Genomic DNA, 21,840 nt, shown 5'->3' with positions numbered 1-21,840 from the left:
GAAGTCATAGGAGTTCTCATGCCACCCATGTATTGGGCTATTGGCGTTGCTCGGGGATCTCTTCTGGGAGTCATCATGTAAGGGGTTGCTCGATCTCTCATGTGAGTCCTCGTGTACAGCATTGGGGTCTCACACAACCAGAGCGACATGGTGATTGTTGTTGAGAATATATCCACATGAAAAAAATGGAACATTGCCTATAGATTTATAAGGGTTTTGGTCCCTCCATTCATTGCCAATTGGTTTTGGATGTGAACCTCAAGTTACTTTATCATCCACCAATTTGAACAAGTCTCCCACCTTCCTTCAAGCATTCAAGGTTTATATGAAAATAATTGAACCCAAAACAATCCAATATGACATCAAAGCCTGCCATTGCACAAACATGCAACAATGAATAAAATCAATATCACAAGGTAAAATGATCATTCTTAAGTATTAATTAGTGGGTGGTGAGACTAAAGGCTTGGCCTTTAGTCCTGTCCTTTATCACTTCAACAAAGTCATTTTTGTTATAGTTGATGCATAGGTCAGCTCTAAGACGTTTACATTCAGCTATCTTTGTGTCAGTACGTACCTGCTGTTGCAAATATAGTTGCTCCAGCAGGTATGAAAGCTATGCACCATGAATGGACTGTTTTCAAATCAGTAGGTTTTACCCAGTGAGCCTTATATATAGTCTAAGAAGGAGCTTTGAAAACCAAATCATTTGGAGTGTTAAAAACTTAAAATGAATGAGATGTATTCGATCAGCATTCAAATTGCAATCCATGCCTAGAGAGTAAATTGAATTTGAGGCCCTCTACTATTTCCAAGAATCCAAATCCTGGACGTGTCAGTCCTCCAACTTATGTTGTCTCATATATATATATATATATATATATATATATATATATATGAGACCGAAAAGTGATTTTAAATTCTAACCTCATACTTTAATATCAGATCGAGGCCTCACTCTAGATAAATAATATATATATATATATATATATATATATATATATATATATATATATAGGGTGGTGCTATTCACACACCCATTTTCTCTATTCACACACCCCCTCTATTTTTCTGTTACTTTAATTCAATTTATTTTTACAAATTACCCTAACAACCATCCCTTGCAATTCTGATTATTTTTTTCTTTCTTTTTTTCTATTTTACAGGTCAATCATCGCCAAGTTCTAAACCCTTATTTTCCCGCAGACGAGGACTTTAAAACTCTTTGTGATTCCTTCTTATTTTGACCATGATCTTTAGATTTTGCACGAAGAAGTTAAGTTTTGGGTGATGAGGAAGTAATCAATAAAGTTTATGTGACTACTGATATCCATTATAAAACTCTGCATTGACTAACAATCTGCTCTTTCTGTTTATGTTTTGTTGCAGATTCGTAGTGCCTATATATATATATATATATAAGCCGGATCATAGACGGACGTCTCCACTATCGCTAAAGTGCGGACGTCGACACAGCAGCCGCTTTCAGGCCTGGACGGCAGCGCGGGGCTTGCCGGACGGACGCCGGAGGCATCCCAAACGGCTTCTGGGCAGCGATCGAGGTCGGGGTTGCATGTTTATGGGCGGCGACCTCACCTGCAACTGCATGTTCTGGACAGCGCTGCAAACCGCTCGCCGGCGACTCCACCTGAAGGCAAACTGGCTTCGCAAACCCTTGGCCTCCGTCCGGCAAGCCGCGCCGCGCCGTCGACGCTTGATCGAGGCCGGAGCAGCGACGTCAGCACTTTTTCTGGGTTGCGGACGTCCGCTCTCGAACGGATCCATATATATATATATATATATATATATATATATATATATATATATATATATATGAGACCAAAAAGTGATCCTAAGCACTAATCTCGCACTTTAATTTCAGAGCGAGGTCTCGCTATAGATATATATATATATATATATATATATATATATATATATATGAGGCCGAAAAGTGATCCTAAGCACTAATCTAGCATTTTATTATTATTTATTTATTTATTTATTTTGTTTTAGAAAAGTTAAAATCATCATAAGTATGAAATTGTGACAAGGTGTAAAGCACAAGATAGGAAATAACATTTACTTTTTGATAATTGCGGTAGTCATATCTCGATTGAAGGTTTAAGATACTATGTTACATGTTAATGACACGTAACTCCAAATTAGACAATTGTTAGATTCACCCCTAGGGTGAACAAGCATATTTATCCCTATTGTCGATTAACATACTTTTACTTAATAAATTTATAATCTAACGGCTCATATCTTAAATTAGCATTTAAAGATCATCTCTGTAAAATATCAATCGAATCAGAAATCGTTTAATTATCTGATTGTATCAAAAAAATGGATGGTTCTAACAACACTTACTACTATTATGATGAACCGTCTATGTATTTCATAGAAATGAATAACTAAAAAGTCTTCAATTTGATTGATTTTTTACAGAGTTAATCTTTGTATTACATTATACAACATGAATGGTTGGATTAGAAAATTATAAAGTTATTATGCGTTAATCGCAAAAGATGGTGAACATGCTCATTCACCAATGGTGAACCTAAGAATTGTCCCTCCAAATTAGCTACTGAATTGTGAGTCATTACATTAAAAAAAATATTAAAATAATAATAATAATAATAATAATAATAATAAATAAAAAACACTACAATATCTAAGCTAGATCGGTTAAGTGTTGCTATGATCAAAAAGAAATTTCAAAGAAGTATAACTTAGTTTTATAGTACTTATAGTTACTCTTGGCTACGAACAAAATTAAGACTAATTAGAGGATTGTTGTCCAACTGGACCAACCTAACTATAAACCCAAGAACTTGATCAAGCAAATATAAATACTACTATTAGCAGTAGTTTTAGATTTCCTTTGGTTTTATTTGGATTTAGTCTTTGCATTTTCTTTCCTAGGAGGTAGTAATGAATAAATTGAGCAGTGGATGTGTTTGGCTCCAAAACCAGTTGGCTTGCAAACTGTCTCTTTTGAGCGTGTGATTGCGCAGGCGTGCCAGCACCGTGGGGTGCAGTCGTCGGGGTAGTCCCTTGACCTGACTTCTTCTTCAAGCGACCGTGGACGAGGAGAGCACCAACCTCGTCACGGGGTTCTTCTCTAGCCTTCCGGAGAAGGACTTCTTGCCTTACTGGGTAAGGGCTTTGGTTGTGGTCTCTTGCGTTCACCAAATCGATACTTAGTGTTGTAGACTAAGCAGAGCAATCACTGGGAAGTTGGGAGAAGCACGGGGTTGCGCTAAAGCGTGACTCTAGCTTCGCTGGGTGCGAGGGCGTTACCCTTGCTTCGCTGGAAGTAACAGTGGCGGTTGCGCTTGCAGTCGGCTCGCTGGGAGACTGGGACTGGAAGTACGGTCGCCGGGTTGATCTGGTGATGCTAGCAGTCGGCTCGCTGGGAGACTGGGACTGTATCGCGGTCACCGGGGTTCAACGAGGTTGAAGGTTTGCTCCTGGGAGGCTTTGTAATCGCTGGGATTGATTGATTTGAGAGAGGTCTTTAATCTGTCCTTGAAACCTGGTATATATACCTAGGGTTTCGACCGTTCCTTGTCGTAAAAGGATTATTGACTGGAGTTTCCTAGTCAATCTCTATTACTTGATTCCAATAGGACTTTGCTCTCCTCATGGGTTCCGTAATAGGCGGAGTCGCAACCCAAAACCAAGTATGTTTATTTTTGGGCCGCAGGTATCGGCCCGCTGTGCTAGATCCACTGAAGGATATTGCCAAAATTACTTTTGGGCTCAAACAGGATGTAATTGAATGATCCCCAGACCCTTCTTGCTTGACCTAGTACGGTTGTTATGATTTTTATCAATGGAATTATTTCCGTTTCCCTAAAAAAAAAAAACAAAACAAAACAAAAGAAAAGAGGATTGTTAAATCTTAGAGAAAGCTCACTATTGACCGAGGGGCGGATTCATTAGGTTTGAGGTTGGGCAGCTATCCTACATTCCTACCTCAAAATTTTTTGCCAAGTTATGAAAACTTTTGTGTTTGAAGATTTTGCAGAAATTTTCATGAAGAGGGAAAGAGGTTCAGACCAAGAATGAAAATTTGAAAAATTGCGCAAGAGGTTGAAGATGGCTCGTCTTAAAACAAAAACCTAAATGAGAAGGGAAAGAAGAGAAAAAGGGATAGAACAAGAAGTTAGTTTCAAATTAAGATGTTGTAAAGAAGTGTTCCTCTACACATAGCTCAAAACGAAAAATATGAATACTGTAAACACATCACATAGCTCAAAGGCTTTCATGTCTGAATCAGTGAATCCTATATATGTCTTTGCCAAAAAAAAAAAATAAAAAAAATAAAAAAATAAGAATCCCTACTATGTAGGCATGACCACAACCTTCCAGCTAATTAACTATCAACCATCTTATATAATAACTGACATTCATCGTGTAAAAATTCCAGCAAACCCCTTGAGCTCCAATTCACATAAACTGTAACACTTGGATTCTTATAATCCAAGACCACTGGATCTGGAAACCGTTCTAGGTACGAGGGAGTAGTTCGACCATGAGGAGTTGTAGTTTCATATGCCCTTTTTGCATCATCTTCAAACTCGAACACAAGGCGGTGGAAGTAGAAGCAATCACCTCCAAATTTGCAGAGGGCTAGTGGGCTACACGATGGGATGCGAGTAAATTTGCATGTGGCCTGTCAAAAGTAAAAATAAAACCCAAATTTTATATACATATTCCTATACAAAAGAAAAAAAAAATATGTTGAGTAGTTACTTGAAGTGTTCTATAAGGTCGTTTGCGGAAATAGGTTGGATCCCGGCATCCACAACCAAGAAAAGCGTTTTCCGTTCAAAGCGACTGTGAAGGTCGTAATATCTTGTGTAAGCTTCCAAAGCATTCATGACAGGGAGCTGCTTCCATCCAGATTCATTAATGTGATAAACTAGATAAACACAAAAATAAATAAAAGTAAGAATGTTAACCAAAGAAAAGAGTGGTGATTTTGTGTGTGTGTGTGTAAATATATATATTTTATATATATTTATCATTAAAATTAAACAGAAGATAGGTAATTACCTTTCAGTTCTCCACCACTATGCTTATCATAGTAGGTTGCATTAAATAAAGTTTTAAACGCCAAATCAGCAGCATCATCAGTGGACATATTGTAGTCGATACTATAGTATAAACAGTTCAGGTTAGTACAAAGATACTCAATAGTACGCAAGTGTTATTAATTGGTATTTACAGAGAAAATAACAAAACTTGAGCAAACACGATTGAAGAAGCACATATATATACCTTTGAAGCATACGAAGAGCATGACCTTGACCACTTCCTAGCGCTAAAGGCATAGAACCTCTTTGTTTCACAACCTTTTTGTTTTTTTATAAAAACGCGATGAAATTCAGGACCCTATAACCAAGAAAATAGTTAGAAGCTAAATCACCATAAACCAATAAAGGAAAAGTCTTAAGTGAAAGGATTTTCATTACCGAATTAGCATCCCATCCAACGATGATGGCTCCACATACTATATCCTTGTCATCCAGACTATTCAGATACTCATACATCGTTTCTACTACACATGAAACTCTAGGTGTATTGCCACGATATTCATCCTGTCAAACAACTGGTTAGTCTATTTCTTTATCCAAATTCAAGTAAAACTGAGAGCGTGGTACGTAATAGGTGCCCTTACCATGTCCGGAAACTTACTACTTATATGCAAGTTCATTTGTGTACAATGAGCCTCTACCCCTTGATATACGTAAATTATGTTGGAAGATATTTCGGCCATTTTAGTTCTGTTGTCTATAACTGAAAGAGATGGAAAGATATTCAAAGTGAGTATAAAAATAAAATTAAAATAACAAATGAAACGATCAAACTCAATTTTACTTCTAAGCGGATGTAGAAGCTTTTCATATTCATTAGAAGCCCTAGATTCAGCTCCAACCATGATACCGTCACGGTAAACAAAACCAATAATTGTCGTCCCCTTGAGTTTCTGGTCCGAAGAGTATTTTGAAGCTCCACAACCCATGCTTCGATCTGTCAGAAGTATAAATTTCTTTAACATTAGTGAAGTACTCGAGCTAGATGCATGCAAGCTCCATGCAAAAGCAACGATTGCATAAATTTTAAAACTAAATAGAATTTGCGATGTTTTTTTTTTTTTTTTGAAAGGAATTTGCGACGTATTTTAAATGCAGAAAATCAGGAACAAGGAGAAAACGGAGGGTGAGAGATTGACCTTCTACAAACACCAGAGTATTAGAGAGAATTGTACGGTTTTAGGTGGTGCTACTACTTAGTTTTTTTTTGAAAGGTGGTGCTCACTGCTTAGTTATATAGAGCACTTAATATAGAGAATTGGGAAGGAAAATAAATACATTCCTTGTAGTCTAAGAAAGGAAAGCAAAATAAAGAAAAATATAATCCTAAACCCCTCAAAACTGATACGAGGGGAAAAACCAAAAGAGGAAATTAAACACAAAAGATTTGTCAATAATTGACAACTGCCTGATCGATTATACTTCTATATTATTATTATTATTATTATTATTACTATTATCATCATCATCATCATCATCTATAATAAAATTATTATTATTATACTTCTATACTATTTTGTTAGCCAAAACAGATGTGAAGAGCTAATAAAATCCTTAGACCTTATATTAATTTTAAATAAATTTTAAAAATTGAGTGGCAGTATGATAAATAACAAATTAAAAAAAAATTAAAAAGAAAATAAATAATTTTTCAAACACTTAACTACCTATGTCTGCAATAACCACTCATAACTCAGTTAAGCTCCCACTTTCTTTTTTCTCAAATAACTTTTTTTTTTCTCAATATAATAAATAATAAAAGTTTTACACATGCACAGAAGAGCATGTGAGCAGAAGATTATATATATATATATATATTTTAGAAACAAGACTAGTTGTATTTAAAAGAAGAGTTTTTGTTAACCAAAACAGATGTGAAAAGGCAATAAAATTCTTAGACCTTATATTAATTTTAAATAACTTTTAATAATTGAGTGACAGTATGGTAAATAACAAAATAAAAAATTATTTAAAAAAGAAAATAAATAATTTTTCAAACACTTTTTTTTTTTGAAATGAAGACGACAATATAATAAATAATAAAAATTTTACACATGCAGAGCGTGTGAGCAGAAGACTAGTTATTATTATTATTATTATTAAAGGAAAAACTAATCTTTAAAGGAAAGTAAAATATAACGAGAAATCTTAAATAATTTACCCTCAACATACGAGGAGAAGAAATTAAACACGAAAGATTGATACTATGATAATTTCCTGATTCCCTGATTCCTAGTCTTATTAAATTGATAGTACTGTCTAAAAGGGGAAAATAATAAACAAGAAATTTAGTTTCCATCTCCTAATTGGATAGTCTTTTTCTAGCAAATATATCTAAGAACCTACCCAGGCTCTCCAATACAGCGTAAATTCAGACTCTTTCTTTCACACAAACACCAAGAGCCATGAGTAGTTTCTGCGAGATTATCCGCAACCTCCGGAACCCCAAGGCTCCCAGTAAACTTTCGACTTTTATTTCAGGGTTCGTGAGGAAGATTATCTCCAAATTCCATGGGGCTCTCCTTGTGTTCAGACGAAGAAAAGGTTTTATTTCTTTATTTATTTATTTTTAATTTACGCTCTCCTTCTCAACAATAAACCCAAGTTCTAACCTAAAACCCCATGATTCTCTTTTTCCACACAGCCACGGTTCCCATGAGTACCAATCCAGTTGACGAGGACCTGAACCTTGGACTCCTCCATGAAGCTGACCACAAGGAAGAACAGTATGAAGCATCTACATCTCCTATTCGTATGTTTTCATCCAAAACCTCTTTTTTTGCTTGTTTCTTGAAGCATAGATCTTATGTCTCGTGTTATATTTTTTCTTTTTGCGTTTTTAACCAATAAGAAGTGAATTTCTGTTCATCCAAGTTTTGGAAAAATATATTTTCCTTTTAGTCTATTTAATGGACTGGATACTTGAGTAAAGGAAAAATATGTTTTATTGTTTGAATGTAGGGAAAAAAAAGTCAAAAAACTGAAATTTGTAATTGCCATCCATGTGTATGGTCGTAATATGAGCCTAATTATGTGAGCTATTTCTTGCCCTGAGATGTCATTCGTCCCACATAAACATTAGTGAAATTCATAGAACTATCCAGAAAGTCTGTGTGCTTCATTGTAAGTGAAATCCTGGGTGAGATTTGGAGTTGAAGATGATTTTCATGTGTCTATTTGGATCGTGGAGATTTAATGAAGACATGCTAAAAAAAAATTAGTGATATATAAAAGGTTTTTATCCTTTCAAAACAAAAAAAAGGTTTTTATTTGATAATTTACAATTGGAAGTTTTTTATTTGGATTGGAATATAAATATATATATATTTTTTATTAATTAAATGGGCAGATATTGACATGAAGGGTGATTTTCGTTTTCTTTTGTATTCAGCAATGGAGCAGCAAAAAGGTACCAAGGCAGAAGTAACTCCAATCTGCCCTATTACACCTGCACTTGTGGTAGAACAAGTCAAAAAAGACGACTATGTTTTTTGTCAACATTGTTCTAAGATCGGTGACCATAAAACTGCAATGTGCCCCAAAAAACCGAAGAGAGGTTTAATGTTTTGTACCGTTTGCCGCCACATCTATCCCAAATTCTGTAAAAAAACCGGAAGAGCACGGCAACAAAGCAGAGGACTATATTTTCTGCCGACATTGTTATACAATTGGTGACCATGAAACTGCAATGTGCCCCAATAAACCGAAGAAACGTGTAATGGTTTGCAGCGTTTGCAGCGACCTCTATCCGTGTAAAAATCAGGAAGAGCATGGCAACAAAGGAGTTGAAGTAAACAATTTTTGTTCTCAATGTAGTAAGAAGGGCCACTTGCCTCAAGAGTGCACAGAGGAGTATGATCCAACTTTAACCTTGAACGACTGAATAATGCAGTTGTAACTTTGATGCACATGAACTCCTTGGCTCATAGGCCATCAGAGTCAACACTACACCTCGATTGTTTTGAATTTCATAGTTAGTTCGTATGGAACTTCCCAGTGTAGTTTTCTTTAATTTCAAGTCTGCAATTTATTTTTGGTTTTCTAGTTTGTTAAGTTGTTCGTCTACTTTTTTCTATAATGAAAATTGAGTTGTTTGTGTTGAATAGACATGCATAAATATACTAAATGGAGATTTAATCATTAAATCACTACATCGATGGAGTTTCTGGACTGTTACTTTGCTAGCTAGCTGCTTAAAGATGACACTATAGACAAATATAAATTCCACAATGATTTGTAGTAATAGATCCACTCATGCATTTCAAACTTTCCAATAGAGAGATTCCGGTAGATAGTTCCACGATGATTATTTCAAAATTTACAGAAACAGGTCTTTGGGAAGTAAATTGAGAGGTTCAAGATACTGGAACAGAACTTGCTAGATAGCGCAGACTTGGTATGCAAAGCCATTCACACATTCCTTTAGAAAATAAAAAGCCATTCCACATTGAAATTAAAATTCCGGGACAACGTACCGTGCAGCTGCAATTCGATATCTGAATTCTGTTTTTGATCATAATTCCGGAGCACGTTGATCGATCCCGGTCTAGGCAATCTCGACACCGGTGAGGCAGTGGGTGATAGCACAACAGTTACATGACATGAAAGCATAGGTCTTGCCCAGTAGCAATTAATATCCACGCCCATTGCACAAGAAAAAGTTTGGTAAAGGACAAGGCCGGCCCACCACGTGGCATTGCACTATTACAACCGACCATGGTAACCCCGTCTTTTATGGATCTCACTATATCTACGTTCTCTCAACGCCGAAACGAAAAACCTAAACCCAACTTGTCCAGTCTCGATCTGTAACTGAAGAAGTTCTCAGAGAAAGAGACTGCTTTTACATACAAATCGAATCAGCTATGAGTATCTGGATGATCTGCAAAGAGGTGTACCATAAGGCTCCTGGTATGCTTTTTGTTTCAGGGTTCCTGAAGAAAATTATTCACCACTTTCTTGGACTGCTCCGAGTGTTTCGAGGAGAACAAGGTTTGTTTTCTGTTTTCTTATTTATTTAAGTTCTCGTCTGAATGCCAAGTACTAAGTTTTAACCTAAATCCAACTCTCTCTCTTTCACAGATACAGCCGCCAGCGCAAGTGGTCAGCACCAGAAGCAGGCTCAGCCGGCGAAGCTTCATGATCCTCGACCGGGAGAACTCGAGGAGATTCTCATCGCTACTGGTATGCTTTGATTTATTTTCCTTTTTTTTTTTTCTTCAGGATTTTGTTTTTCAATTGAATGAGAATGGTTGGAATTTTATTGGCTTCCCAAAAAATAAAAATTTGCTTTGCTTCTTTTTGTGAATATAATTTATTTTTATCAATGTTGTGTCTGTAGGTTTTCACTTTTCAATATTTGAAAATACTAAAAGACTGCGAGATTACTATCTTATATTAGTGTATTTCGACCACCAGATGTTTTCCTATAAAAATTAGTTTTCGAGAGTTTAATGTTGGTAGAGCATACAGCTTGTTCTCAGCTGTCCTTTCTTGGAGTAAATATTATACCAAATTTTTTTGGATCAATTTCTTCTTAGTCCCCATCTTGGTTTGTGCATCATGCATGTAGGATGTTATGCTGTCACAGTAGTACTGAGTTTTTGGTTTTATCCTGATCAAACAATGGAAGTGCAAACAGGTAGCAAGGTAGAAGAACGAGACCCTTCTGATGACAGGCATTGTAGGATTTGCGATACAAGTGGTGATCATAGTACTGAAACGTGCCCCGAAAGATCCAAGGCATATGTAGTGCTTTGTGGGATTTGTGATGATGGCCCATGCCAAAATGAGGCTGACCACAAGGAAGAACATTACGAAGAACTCCTTTTTTGTTATATTTGTAACAAGGTTGGTGAGCACTGGACTGAAAATTGCCCTGACAACGATTGCGACTTTGATCCTCCCAATGGCTGGGACCTTACAGAGAATAAACGGATAGATTTGTTCCCTCCGTTATAGGCCAAAAGTGCCAATATCATCCTCAAATATTTTTAAATTTACCATATTAGATAGATTGACCTAATTTCGAAAGGCTTTTACAGACCATCTATACACTGCATTGGATCATCAAGGAATCACAACTTTCAGGGATGATCCTGAACTTCACAAAGGGGAAGCTATTTCTCCAGCACTTTTTGCTGCAATTGAAGAATCAAGATTTGCTCTCATTGTTCTCTCACAAAATTATGCATCGTCAACATGGTGCTTGGATGAATTTGTAAGAATTCTTGAATGCATGAAAGCAAGAGAAACGGTGCTGCCAATTTTCTATGATGTTGATCCTTCTGATGTACGAAAGCAAACAGGGAGTTTTGGAGAAGCCTTTGCTAATCATGAAGAAAGGTTTAGGGATGACAAAGAGAAAGTGCGAAGGTGGAGATATGCTTTAACTGAAGTGGCAACTTTCTCTGGGTGGAATTCAAAGGAATGGTATACATTTACTCTTTTCTTTTTTGTCTCTTTCAATTGCATTAATTTACAAATAATTAATTTTTGCGTGAAAAAAATTGTTAGTTAGTATTATTTTGTTCTACTTCATGTGACTCGTGTTTGATTCTATGTCATAGTAGTTGATGAAGGGAGAAAATAGAGGAGGAAAAAAAAAAGTAAAAAGAAATTAGAAGGCATGGGGTTGATGGTGTGCTGATGGTCTCAACAATATTTTTTTTAAAAAAGGCTGGTTGGTACTTAGAGTCAACTTCTCTTTCTGAAACCTAGTTTATTATTAGTGTGCGCGGCCTCCCTTTTGATGAGTCTTTTTTTTTTTTCATGTTGTTTAATAAGGAGCACCAACTTATCCAAATTATAAAGAAACCTAGGGGATAACTCAAGGATTCCTTTTTGATTGAAGGGTAAGAAAAAAAGTGGAATTTTGAGCTTACGATCTCTTTATCGGTAGTACTGAATTTATGTATGCCATGATCATTAGGGTTTGCTAGATCTGACTATTCTGGTTTTGCAATGTAGTTAATTGTGAAGATCTTTCTTTCCATTGTGTTCAATTATTGGTTTGCTTTTTTTTTTTTTCAGATTTATTCTTTGGCCCTACGGGCCGGGCGGGATTAGGGCGGGCTTAGGGCCGAAGGGCTAAATGATGACGCCTAAGTTGGTCTATCCTATGTACCACTGTGGCTCCTCCACGAATTCTTGTCTGGCCATTGTTATGTGTCAGCGGATAGGTATGTAATGGGCCTTCTTAGCATGAGATATTATTATCAATAGAATTCCATTATTTCAAATATATATATATATATATATATATATATATATAGATTCCACAATGATTATTTCAAACTATGCAGAAACACGTCTTTGAAAAGTTAGAGAGGTTCCAGTATATATACAGAACTAGCTAGATAGCGAATGGATGAGGTGTGCAGATGTAGTGAGGTATGGAGGTCTTGATAGAGAATTACTCGGTTATAAAAGTTTGTCACAATCAGCACAAGGTATAACGTACTCAAAAACGATATATTTATATCGATACTATACTATAAAAGCCAATCGCTAATAAAAAGCTTTTACACTTCAAAAATTAAGAGCCAATTTGGTGTCACAAGCGTCACCGAGATATAAATTATCTAAAAATACGCCTTTAGTCTAGAAGAAGCACGTAATTATGAATTAGAAGGAAAAAAAATCAAAAAATTTGTTGACTACTGAAGGGCCTTCACTAATCATACGAGATCACACTCGTATGAGGCTAGTGTCTATGAAGAGATGCGCAATTATATATAAGCACAGACATGTAACTCCTAACCACAACGCTTTAATCAAAGCACCAGTAAATGACCTTAATTACTAATTAAGAAAACATCATTTCATGCATACAGAAACCATGTCCAATTTCTATTCCCATGTTATCAGATCATATCTTGACATAGCTAGTCAACAGGACTGTATTTAAAGAATCCTCGTTAATACTACTAAACTAACAGCTGGATAACAAAATATTTGAAGAGTTCTTAGTCCATCAAGGTTGAAGCAATATCTTTCCGATATGATTGCCACTTTTCTTGAGTTTGTGTGCCTCAGCTGCTTCTTCGAATGTAAAAACCTTGTGAATCACAAGTTTCACGTCGCCATTCTCAATTGCAGGCATCACTTTCCCCTGAACCTCCTCAACAATGGAGGTCTTCATCTCTGGAGTTCTGTATACCAAGGCAGCCACTGCATGCACAAACACCACATCAACAACTCTTTGTAAACTGACAGTACTGGTAGGATACAAAAGACACAAGTTGATAATTTTAACAGAAGACATATATATATATATATATATATATATATATATATATATATATATATATGCAGCAATACAATTCTATAGTCTATATTTACTTCTGATGATCTGAAAAACAGATAAATGGAAAGACAACATCTGAAAATGCATGGTAGGAACAGTCGAAGCGTACTGGTGAAATTCCTTAAATTATGGATCACTTTCAGATTGGGTTTGTGCATATCCAATTGCATGATAAAGTAACCAATATAATCCACAACTTGTATAAGAGAAAAAGAGAAGAAGAAAAAGAAATAATACGATGGGAAATCTTGAATGAGAAACCAAGTTCACCAAATCATAAACATGTGATACTATAGAATATTTCCAGTTTACTACTTACCATCAATGCATTTGAAATTTGAAAAGAGCTTTTGTACTTTTCCATAAGAATCGTATTGTGTCATCCAACAGCCACCAATTTGAACAAGTCTCCCACCTTCCTTCAGGCATTCAAGATTTCTCTGAAAATACTTAAACCCAACGCAATCCAAGATAACATCAACGCCTGCCATGGCACAATATATAATTATATATATTTCATCTACAACAATGACTAAAATTAATGGTACAAGGTAAAATGATCATTCTTAAGTTATATTGGTAGGTGATGCTACAAGAGAACAAACCTTGGCCTTTAGTGCTGTCCCTTATCACTTCAACAAAGTCATTTTTGTTATAGTTGATGCATAGGTCAGCTCCAAGACGTTTACATTCAGCTATCTTTGCGTCGGTACCTGCTGTTGCAAATACAATGGCTCCCTGGTGCTTAGCCATCTGAATCGCAAATATGCCAATTCCACTGCAGCCTCCATGAATCTGAATTTAAACAATCAGGAGATGTATGAAAGCTATGCATCAGTGCAAAAGAAAAACAAAAGAAGTAATTGACTTTAAGCAATTTATTTAATACCTAGAGACTGTTCTATCAGCAAAAGTTTAATAAAACAATTCCTAATTAAAAGTATGTAGTATTAGTCAAAATGAAGTCCAACCCGAATCCACTGCCACTGCACCCAACATCAAAGAGAAAGGGAAAGGCCAATGCTTCAAGCACTTCCAATAGCTTCTGATAGCTTTTCAGATTATCCTCATCGTACAAACTAGCCTTGACTGTAAACTCAGGCTCAATACATTGGAGCTGTTAAACTCCTTGGGGTACTCAAGTACTAGCTTTGCCCAAGTATTTCCAAAAGACCCATTTGTGCTTGGGAGTAGTGATGCACGAAATTGTGGTTGTTTTTTTTAGAATTCATGGTTTCAGTGAAGAGGATATAGTTTTACTAATCTCGACTATGATCGAAGCTTCCTACATTGGTGATAAACCATGCATAGAAGATATTCAAGCAAAAATGGACTGTTTTCAAATCAGTAGGATTTTCAGAACTTCAAATTGCAAGGGTTTTACCCAGTGAGCCTTGGGGTCTAAGAAGAACCCATGAAAACTAAAACATTTGGAGTGTTACAATAATATAATTATCGAATATGTATTCAACCAGCATTTTAAATTGCAACCAATGTTTATGATTAATTACTTCGGTGAAGAAGCTCCAGAAAATGATGAATTTCCTAGGGACTGAAAATGATGAATTTCCTAGGGACTAAATTAATTTGAAGCGCTCTACTATTTCAGAATCCAAATCTTGGAGTAGAGAATTATTCCTAGGTGTCAGTATGTTCTCCTACTTCTGTTATCACAGGGCTGATAAAAGTAGATATATATTAAACTAGTTTATGTGCTGAAAATGACTAAGAAGACAGAACAAGTATTATTTCCAATGTCAAGTCATACAACGGTGTCCAAGTTCTAAAGGCCTTAAGATCAATTCAGTTTAGGACTAGATATTTAAACAAAAGTTGTTTAATTTGGATGAACAGCTAGTGACTTTCAGCTCTTAGTATCATCAATATATATATTTCGTACCAGAGAAACATTATACTAGAATAGTACGTTACCAAAACTGTCTCGCCTGAAGAAAGCCGACTCCCTTCTTCCTCCTCTAATGCAAGCCCCTCATCTAGCCTTTTCTTCATGAACAATTCGGACCAGACGGTGCAAGCAGCTTGTGGAATAGCAGCAGCTTGCTTGACGGTAATCTTTGTTGTGAATTTCAGAAGGTGACCTACTGGAACAGCAACGTACTCCGCATAGGCACCGCCAAAAACAATGGCACACACCTATATATTTAGACAAATGAACCAAGATAATCTAATTAGTTTAAGTTTTCAATTAGTTAACTACGCTAGGCAGGGAAATGAGACTACTTGATCAAACAAATTCTAAAATTGTCCAAGACTTATCAGTTAAACAAGGTTAGCATAAGCTTGACCACTTCCGAGTGCTGCTGCACCCACAGAAAGGTCTTTCTTTCACAATTTTTCCGTTTTTTATGAAAATAAAATGAATTTGAGGACCCTGTGACCACCAAAAGTTAGAAGCTATAAATCAATAAACGAATATTTTTTTTTCAAAGGGATAAACAAAATTTTTTAAAAATTATAAGTGAAAGGATTTTCATTACCGAAGCATCGAATCCAGCGACGATGGCTCCACATACTTTTTCCTTGTCATGGAGACCATTCAGATACTCGTACACCGTTTCTACAACACTTGAAATTGTAGGTACTGCATTGCCAGCATACTCACCCTGTCAAACAAAGTTGTTAGTCTGTTTCTTTTTCCAAATTCAAGTTGAACTTGGAGCATGGTTATAGAAGCCCTTACCATTACCGGAAACTTCTTTCTTATATGCCTGTTCATCTCCATACAATCAGCATGCACCCCTTGAATTACGTAAATTATTTTGGAAGATACTGAAACCATTTTTTTTATGTCGTCTCGAACTGAAAATACGATAGACATGGAAATCAACAAAAAAAGAGGAAAAAAAAATGAAAGGAAGGAAGATCAAATTGAAGTTTACTTGCAAGTGGATAGTCGGGAACTGCAACTATAATTTCGTCACCTGCTTGCCAAAGAGAGTCAGAAATTTCACATGTACGTCGTGTGCCAAAGCCGAAACCCAAAGCGGACGAGATGCTCGTAAAAGTGTCCCACGCCGGGGTGAATCGACCGGACATCCACCAGAGGGAGACGAAGTTACCACCCTGGGATGGAAGCAGCGACGGAGGAAGCAAAAGAAGAAGCGACTATCTCGGACTTGAATGTTCTGGAACCATCAGTGAGTATGGTGTGGGCATGTCCGGTAAAGACAAGAAAGCCTGGAAAATAGGCGACAAATACACACACACACACACACACACACACACACATATATATATATACATATCCTATCCAGAGCGAGGTTAGGGTTTAGGGTCACTTTTCGGTAGCATATCCACATCTCAACCGTTCAGGTTTTAGGTACTAATGTATAGATCATCTCTACAAAATTTCAGCCAAATTGATGGTCGTTAAGGCATTGATAACTGCCTTAAAGCTAGTACGGTTCAGGTTTGACAGATTCAGTTCGTCCATAGGTTTAAGCGAGTTAGAGACCTTAAAGACCATCAATTTGGCTAAAATTTTTCAGAGATGATCTATACATTAATACCTAAAAGCTGAACGGTTGAGATGTAGATATACGATCGAAAAGTGGCCCTAAACCCTAACCTCGCTCTGGATAGAATATGTATATATATATATATATATATATAACGTACTAGTTTTTGTGCTGAAAATGAATGAGTAGACTTTCATGGTGAGAACAAGTATAATTTCCAATGTCAAGTCATACCACGGTTGAAAGCTTAGCTATTGAACCAGAGCCGAAGGAAGAAGAAGATGAGAGAAAGGGTGAGAGAAAGCGTATAAAACTGAATGAGCTGCATTGTATATTCTCTGTTAAATTGTGAACAGTATATCAACAGCCTATTTATAGGCATAACAAAATTATACTAGCACCCTTTCATATTCCTAACAACGGTGTTCAAGGTCTTAAGGCCTTAAGATCAATTCAGTTTAGGACTAGAACATATAGTACAATTCTAGTTAGGAGTATGGCATTGTATCCTTGTTAGTTGTTAGTGACTTCCAGTTCTCTTAGTAAGTTGGCATCATCAATATATATCAAATTTCATACTGGAGAAATATTATACTAAATAGTGAGTTACCAAAGCTGATCGGCTGGTGTATTAATGGTGTTAATCAGATAGTTAGTTTAGCTTATTCGCCATTATCATTCAATGCTCAAACTAGCTACTTAGCTCTGATGAGTGTATTTTCTTTTCGAAAATTATAAACATTAAATTTTATATAAACGTCCCTAGTTAGTTTAGTTTGTAACTTGATTTCAGTTAACCACGTGCATAAGCACATGGTTAACTGAAATCAAGTTACAATTAAACTAAACTAACTAGCTAGGGACGTTAACAAGAGAAATTCCGCAAGCAAACACAAACACACTCATCAAACAAAAGAAAAAGGGATAGTGCAACAACTTAGTTTTCATTTTTCAAGCGACATTTTTCATGCAAACATAAATATAATTTCTTCAATAAATTGTCACCCAAGTGCAGTTTTTAAACCTCAAAGGCTTCTGTTCCTACATATGTGGTCATGATCAAAATCATCCAGCAAATTGGCTATCTAGTGAAGCTACATATACGTTACTTGACATTTATCGTGTATGAATTCCAGCAAACCCTTTGAGCTCCATTCCACATAAACTGTAACACTGGGCTTATTGTCCAAGACCGCTTGATTTGGAAACCATTCTAGATACGAGGGACTAGTTCGACCATGAGCACTTGTCTTGTCATATGCCCTTACTGCCTCCCGTTTAGACTCGAACACCAGGCGGTGGAAGTAGAACCGATCATCTCCCAATACACAACGGGCTACAAGGTGGGCTGCTAATAAGGTTGGTCGTGACCTGTCAATACTAAAGATAAAACCGATATTTAATTATCGTCTATATTATGTTTATTTCTTATAAAACATAAAAATGTATACTATGAGAGAACAAGGTTGAGTTATATATATACCAGAAGTGTTGTACAAGGTCTCTTGCAGAAATAGGTTCCATCGTAGCATCCATAACCAAGAACAGTGTTTTCTGTTCATGTTTGTTAAAGTCGTAATATTTTATGCAAGCTTCCAAAGCATTCATGCGAGGTCTCTCCTCCCATCCATCTTCCTCAGTAATGTGATAAACTATATAGAACACAAAGAAAATAAAATAAAAATTAAAAAAATAGAACTAAACGTGAACGACAAAGACTTATCAGTTAAAACAGAAGATATGGAGGTATTACCTCTCAATTCTCCACCACAATGCTTATCATAGTAGGTTGCAAGAAATACAGCTCTTCGGGCCAAATCAATGGCATCAGCAGTGGACATATCGTATTTATACCTAGCATTAGGCCTGGCAACGTGCGGGTTTCGGGCGGGTACGGTGCGGGTTATTAACGGGCCGACCCGGTAAAAACCCGTTAAGTTAACGGGTTTCGCGGGCTAAACCCGACGGGTTTGCGGGTTATCCGTTGGAACCCGTTAAAAACCCGTTAACAGATTTTTTTTTTTTTGTTTTTTGTTTTAAAAGCAACTAGAACCGGTTAAGACTCATATTAATTGCGGCAAATCATCTCTTTATACATTTCTTGTTGCATCCTCTCCCCTTTCCTCCGTAGATATAAATTGAGACTCATCATTTATACTCATCTACAAAAAAAAAAAAAAAAACATACAGAGGTTAATCAAATTCTCAAGACAAAGAAAACAGAGGTTTACCAATACATAAAGACAGAAAACAGAGCATTATTCACTACCAGCAGAAGCAAAACTTGTAAACTTATGCAGAAAAATATGCATAAGTTTACAAACTTATGCAGATAACAAGTATATAAAATTTATTGTAAAGGGCTGAGTCAAAAAGATGATTTCAAAGCTAAAAAACTCAAATAATAAATACATTTGAAAAACCACATGATCAAACACGCAGCCTTTCTCATTAATCCAGATTTTTTTTTTATACGGTTTGAACCTACAATGCCATTAGCCCATCATTGCAACTCTATCTCCTTCTCATCACACTCTGCGGTTACCAGTGTTCCTCTTTATCAAAATCAAACCCAAAAACAATAAATTAAACCCAAGCAAAACAACAACAATCCACATCCCATCAAACCCAGTTCACCAATAACATTAACCTCCAACAAAAACAAAAAGCCTGCTGGTCTAATCCCAACTTCCTGAACCAAAGCCAAAACGAATGAGAACCCAGAATTTCTCAAGGAAGAAGACGAAGATTCAGCAAATTAAATCCAACAAAACAGTAAAGTGGGTTCTCAGATTCAGCAAACCCAGATAAAGACAAACTGAGAACTGAAGAGAGAGATCAGAGATGGTACCTTCACTACCTTTAGAACCCAATCCCAGGCTTCAATGCTCAGATCTCTCTCACTCTGAAATTGTGGGTGAAGAAGAGAGAGATGGAGTTATTGAGTCTACGAGAGAGGCAGAGAGGGTGAAAACGGAGCAGACAAGGGTTTGGATTGCTGAAAGAAAACGGAGCAGAGAAGAGTTTTAATTTTCATAAATAAATTAACGGGTTCCAACGGGCCTAACGGGTCTAGCACGGCCCGGCCCGTTAATTTACGGGTTTTTTTCGTGCGGGTTTTTTTCAGTCCGGATTAATAATTGGACGGGTTCGTGCGGGTTTATACCGTGCGGGTTTCGGGCGGGTTTGCGGGTTACGGGCTCAAATGCCAGGCCTACCTAGCATAAACAGCTCAGGTTAGCAGAATGATACACAATAATACGCTTATTAACAGTTTTGAGCAAACAGGAAGGAAAAAAATGCTGGCAGCGTTTGATCGGAGAAGAACATACTCTTCTTTAAAAACAAGGCCGGTTAGCATAAGCTTGACCGCTTCCGAGTGCTGCTGCACCCACAGAAGGTCTTTCTTTCACAATTTTTCCGTTTTTTATGAAAATAAAATGAATTTGAGGACCCTGTGACCACCAAAAGTTAGAAGCTATAAATCAATAAACGAATATTTTTTTTTTCAAAGGGATAAACAAAAATTTTTAAAAATTATAAGTGAAAGGATTTTCATTACCGAAGCATCGAATCCAGCGACGATGGCTCCACATACTTTTTCCTTGTCATGGAGACCATTCAGATACTCGTACACCTTTTCTACAACACTTGAAATTGTAGGTGCATTGCCAGCATACTCACCCTGTCAAACAAAGTTGTTAGTCTGTTTCTTTTTCCAAATTCAAGTTGAACTTGGAGCATGGTTATAGAAGCCCTTACCATTACCGGAAACTTCTTTCTTATATGCCTGTTCATCTCCATACAATCAGCATGCACCCCCTGAATTACGTAAATTATTTTGGAAGATACTGAAACCATTTTTTTTATGTCGTCTCGAACTGAAAATACGATAGACATGGAAATCAACAAAAAAAGAGGAAAAAAAAAATGAAAGGAAGGAAGATCAAATTGAAGTTTACTTGCAAGTGGATAGTTAGGCTTATCTTCACTGGAACCTCTAGATTCAGTACCAACTATGATGCCTCCATTGTAATGAAAGGCAACAAGAACCGTCCCCTTGAGTTTCGTGTACAAAACTGAAGAGTATTTTGAACTCGCGCAGCCCATGATGTATTTTAAGTGCACAAGGTCAAGAGCAAGAAGGAAGAAGAAGAAGAATAATAATATGTGCGAGTTCTAGGCAGTGTCCGGTGAAATTTTGTCAAAGACCAGAGAGAATTCTTGAACTGAGTAATTGAAAGATTTAAGGTGGTGCTTATATAGAGCACTAGCATCTGTCAAATATGGAAAGAAAAAAAATTACGAATCCTTGTAGTCTGAGACAAGAAAGAAAAATATATCGAGAATTTTTTTTTTTTTGAGAAGACGATATATTGAGAAATCTTAAACTAACGAGGCCGGAGTTGGAAAATCAAAGTACAAAAAGGGAAATTACACACGAAAGATTTGCCAAAAATTGATTAGATCATAATTCCCTGATTCCTCCTCGTTTTAGTTGATGTGATCTCTCATTGTCCAAAAAAAAATATATATATCTTAATGATAATATTAATTTTTATTATCCCTAATTTGATTCAGTTTCGTATTTCTAGTCTGATTAGTTTTTAAAACACCTATATAAAAACCTACCTAGCTCCCTCACAATTTACCCTCTCACCCCAACGCCCAATCCCTAACCTAAAACCAAACTCTGCAATCTTTCCTCTTTCTTCTCTCTTTCAGACTTTCAAACACACAGCCATGAGCACCGTCTGTGAGATTATCCGCAACCTCCTGCACCCTAAGGCTCCCGGTACACTTTCAATTTTTATTTCAGGGTTCGTGAGGAAGATTATCTCCAAATCTTGTGGGCTTCTCCATGCGTTCAGACGACAAAAAGGTTTAGTTTTAGTTTTATTTTTATTTAATGCTCTCCTTCTCAACAATAACCCCAACTTATAACCTA

General features: G+C 36.4%; 3 protein-coding genes across 4 annotated transcripts; 1 reads left to right on the top strand and 2 right to left on the bottom strand.

The window, feature by feature from the left end:
* Nucleotides 1–9,891: 9,891 nt before the first annotated feature.
* LOC133734646 (uncharacterized) lies at nucleotides 9,892–11,573 on the top strand. Of its 2 annotated transcripts, none has more exons than XM_062162259.1 (3): nucleotides 9,892–10,097; nucleotides 10,188–10,289; nucleotides 10,747–11,573. In XM_062162259.1, exons 1-3 carry the CDS (start codon nucleotides 9,971–9,973, stop codon nucleotides 11,064–11,066), a joined length of 549 nt encoding a protein of 182 aa, XP_062018243.1. In that variant the 5' UTR covers nucleotides 9,892–9,970; the 3' UTR covers nucleotides 11,067–11,573. The 2 variants fall into 2 exon arrangements, with proteins under 2 accessions (XP_062018243.1, XP_062018242.1); XM_062162258.1 differs by having other exon boundaries at nucleotides 10,738–11,573.
* Nucleotides 11,574–12,985: 1,412 nt separating this feature from the next.
* LOC133731461 (uncharacterized) lies at nucleotides 12,986–18,733 on the bottom strand. The gene is made up of 8 exons (XM_062158825.1): nucleotides 18,646–18,733; nucleotides 18,376–18,544; nucleotides 18,002–18,263; nucleotides 15,912–16,037; nucleotides 15,346–15,567; nucleotides 14,019–14,208; nucleotides 13,733–13,897; nucleotides 12,986–13,277 (listed from the first exon to the last, which is right to left on the bottom strand). Exons 1-8 carry the CDS (start codon nucleotides 18,731–18,733, stop codon nucleotides 13,081–13,083), a joined length of 1,419 nt encoding a protein of 472 aa, XP_062014809.1. The 3' UTR covers nucleotides 12,986–13,080.
* A 1,497-nt stretch (nucleotides 18,734–20,230) lies between these two features.
* LOC133731460 (proteasome subunit beta type-5-A-like) lies at nucleotides 20,231–21,002 on the bottom strand. Its single transcript, XM_062158824.1, has 4 exons — nucleotides 20,855–21,002; nucleotides 20,661–20,773; nucleotides 20,455–20,577; nucleotides 20,231–20,347 (listed from the first exon to the last, which is right to left on the bottom strand). The coding sequence occupies exons 1-4, from the start codon at nucleotides 21,000–21,002 to the stop codon at nucleotides 20,231–20,233; spliced, it is 501 nt and encodes a 166-aa protein (XP_062014808.1).
* Between the last annotated feature and the right edge of the window lie 838 nt (nucleotides 21,003–21,840).

This window comes from Rosa rugosa, chromosome 2, assembly GCF_958449725.1.
Source record: "Rosa rugosa chromosome 2, drRosRugo1.1, whole genome shotgun sequence".
Taxonomy (NCBI): domain Eukaryota; kingdom Viridiplantae; phylum Streptophyta; class Magnoliopsida; order Rosales; family Rosaceae; genus Rosa; species Rosa rugosa.
Note: the sequence above shows the minus strand (reverse complement) of the source record. Positions and strands in the feature narration are given on the sequence as shown.

What these genes read in the sequence shown, in the direction of transcription:
- LOC133731461 (XM_062158825.1), bottom strand. Translation starts at nt 18,733, where the DNA reads ATGTCCACTGCTGATGCCATTGATTTGGCCCGAAGAGCTGTATTTCTT. An exon ending in TTGTGGTGGAGAATTGAGAG is followed by an intron (nt 18,545 to 18,645) that starts GTAATACCTCCA and finishes TGTTCTATATAG; the next exon opens with TTTATCACATTACTGAGGAA. An exon ending in AAATTTCAAATGCATTGATG is followed by an intron (nt 13,278 to 13,732) that starts GTAAGTAGTAAA and finishes TTGTGCATGCAG; the next exon opens with TGGCTGCCTTGGTATACAGA.
- LOC133734646 (XM_062162258.1), top strand. Translation starts at nt 9,971, where the DNA reads ATGAGTATCTGGATGATCTGCAAAGAGGTGTACCATAAGGCTCCTGGT. An exon ending in AGTGTTTCGAGGAGAACAAG is followed by an intron (nt 10,098 to 10,187) that starts GTTTGTTTTCTG and finishes TCTCTTTCACAG; the next exon opens with ATACAGCCGCCAGCGCAAGT. An exon ending in GGAGATTCTCATCGCTACTG is followed by an intron (nt 10,290 to 10,737) that starts GTATGCTTTGAT and finishes AAACAATGGAAG; the next exon opens with TGCAAACAGGTAGCAAGGTA.
- LOC133731460 (XM_062158824.1), bottom strand. Translation starts at nt 21,002, where the DNA reads ATGGGCTGCGCGAGTTCAAAATACTCTTCAGTTTTGTACACGAAACTC. An exon ending in GCCTAACTATCCACTTGCAA is followed by an intron (nt 20,774 to 20,854) that starts GTAAACTTCAAT and finishes TCGTATTTTCAG; the next exon opens with TTCGAGACGACATAAAAAAA. An exon ending in TCGCTGGATTCGATGCTTCG is followed by an intron (nt 20,348 to 20,454) that starts GTAATGAAAATC and finishes TGGTGGTCACAG; the next exon opens with GGTCCTCAAATTCATTTTAT.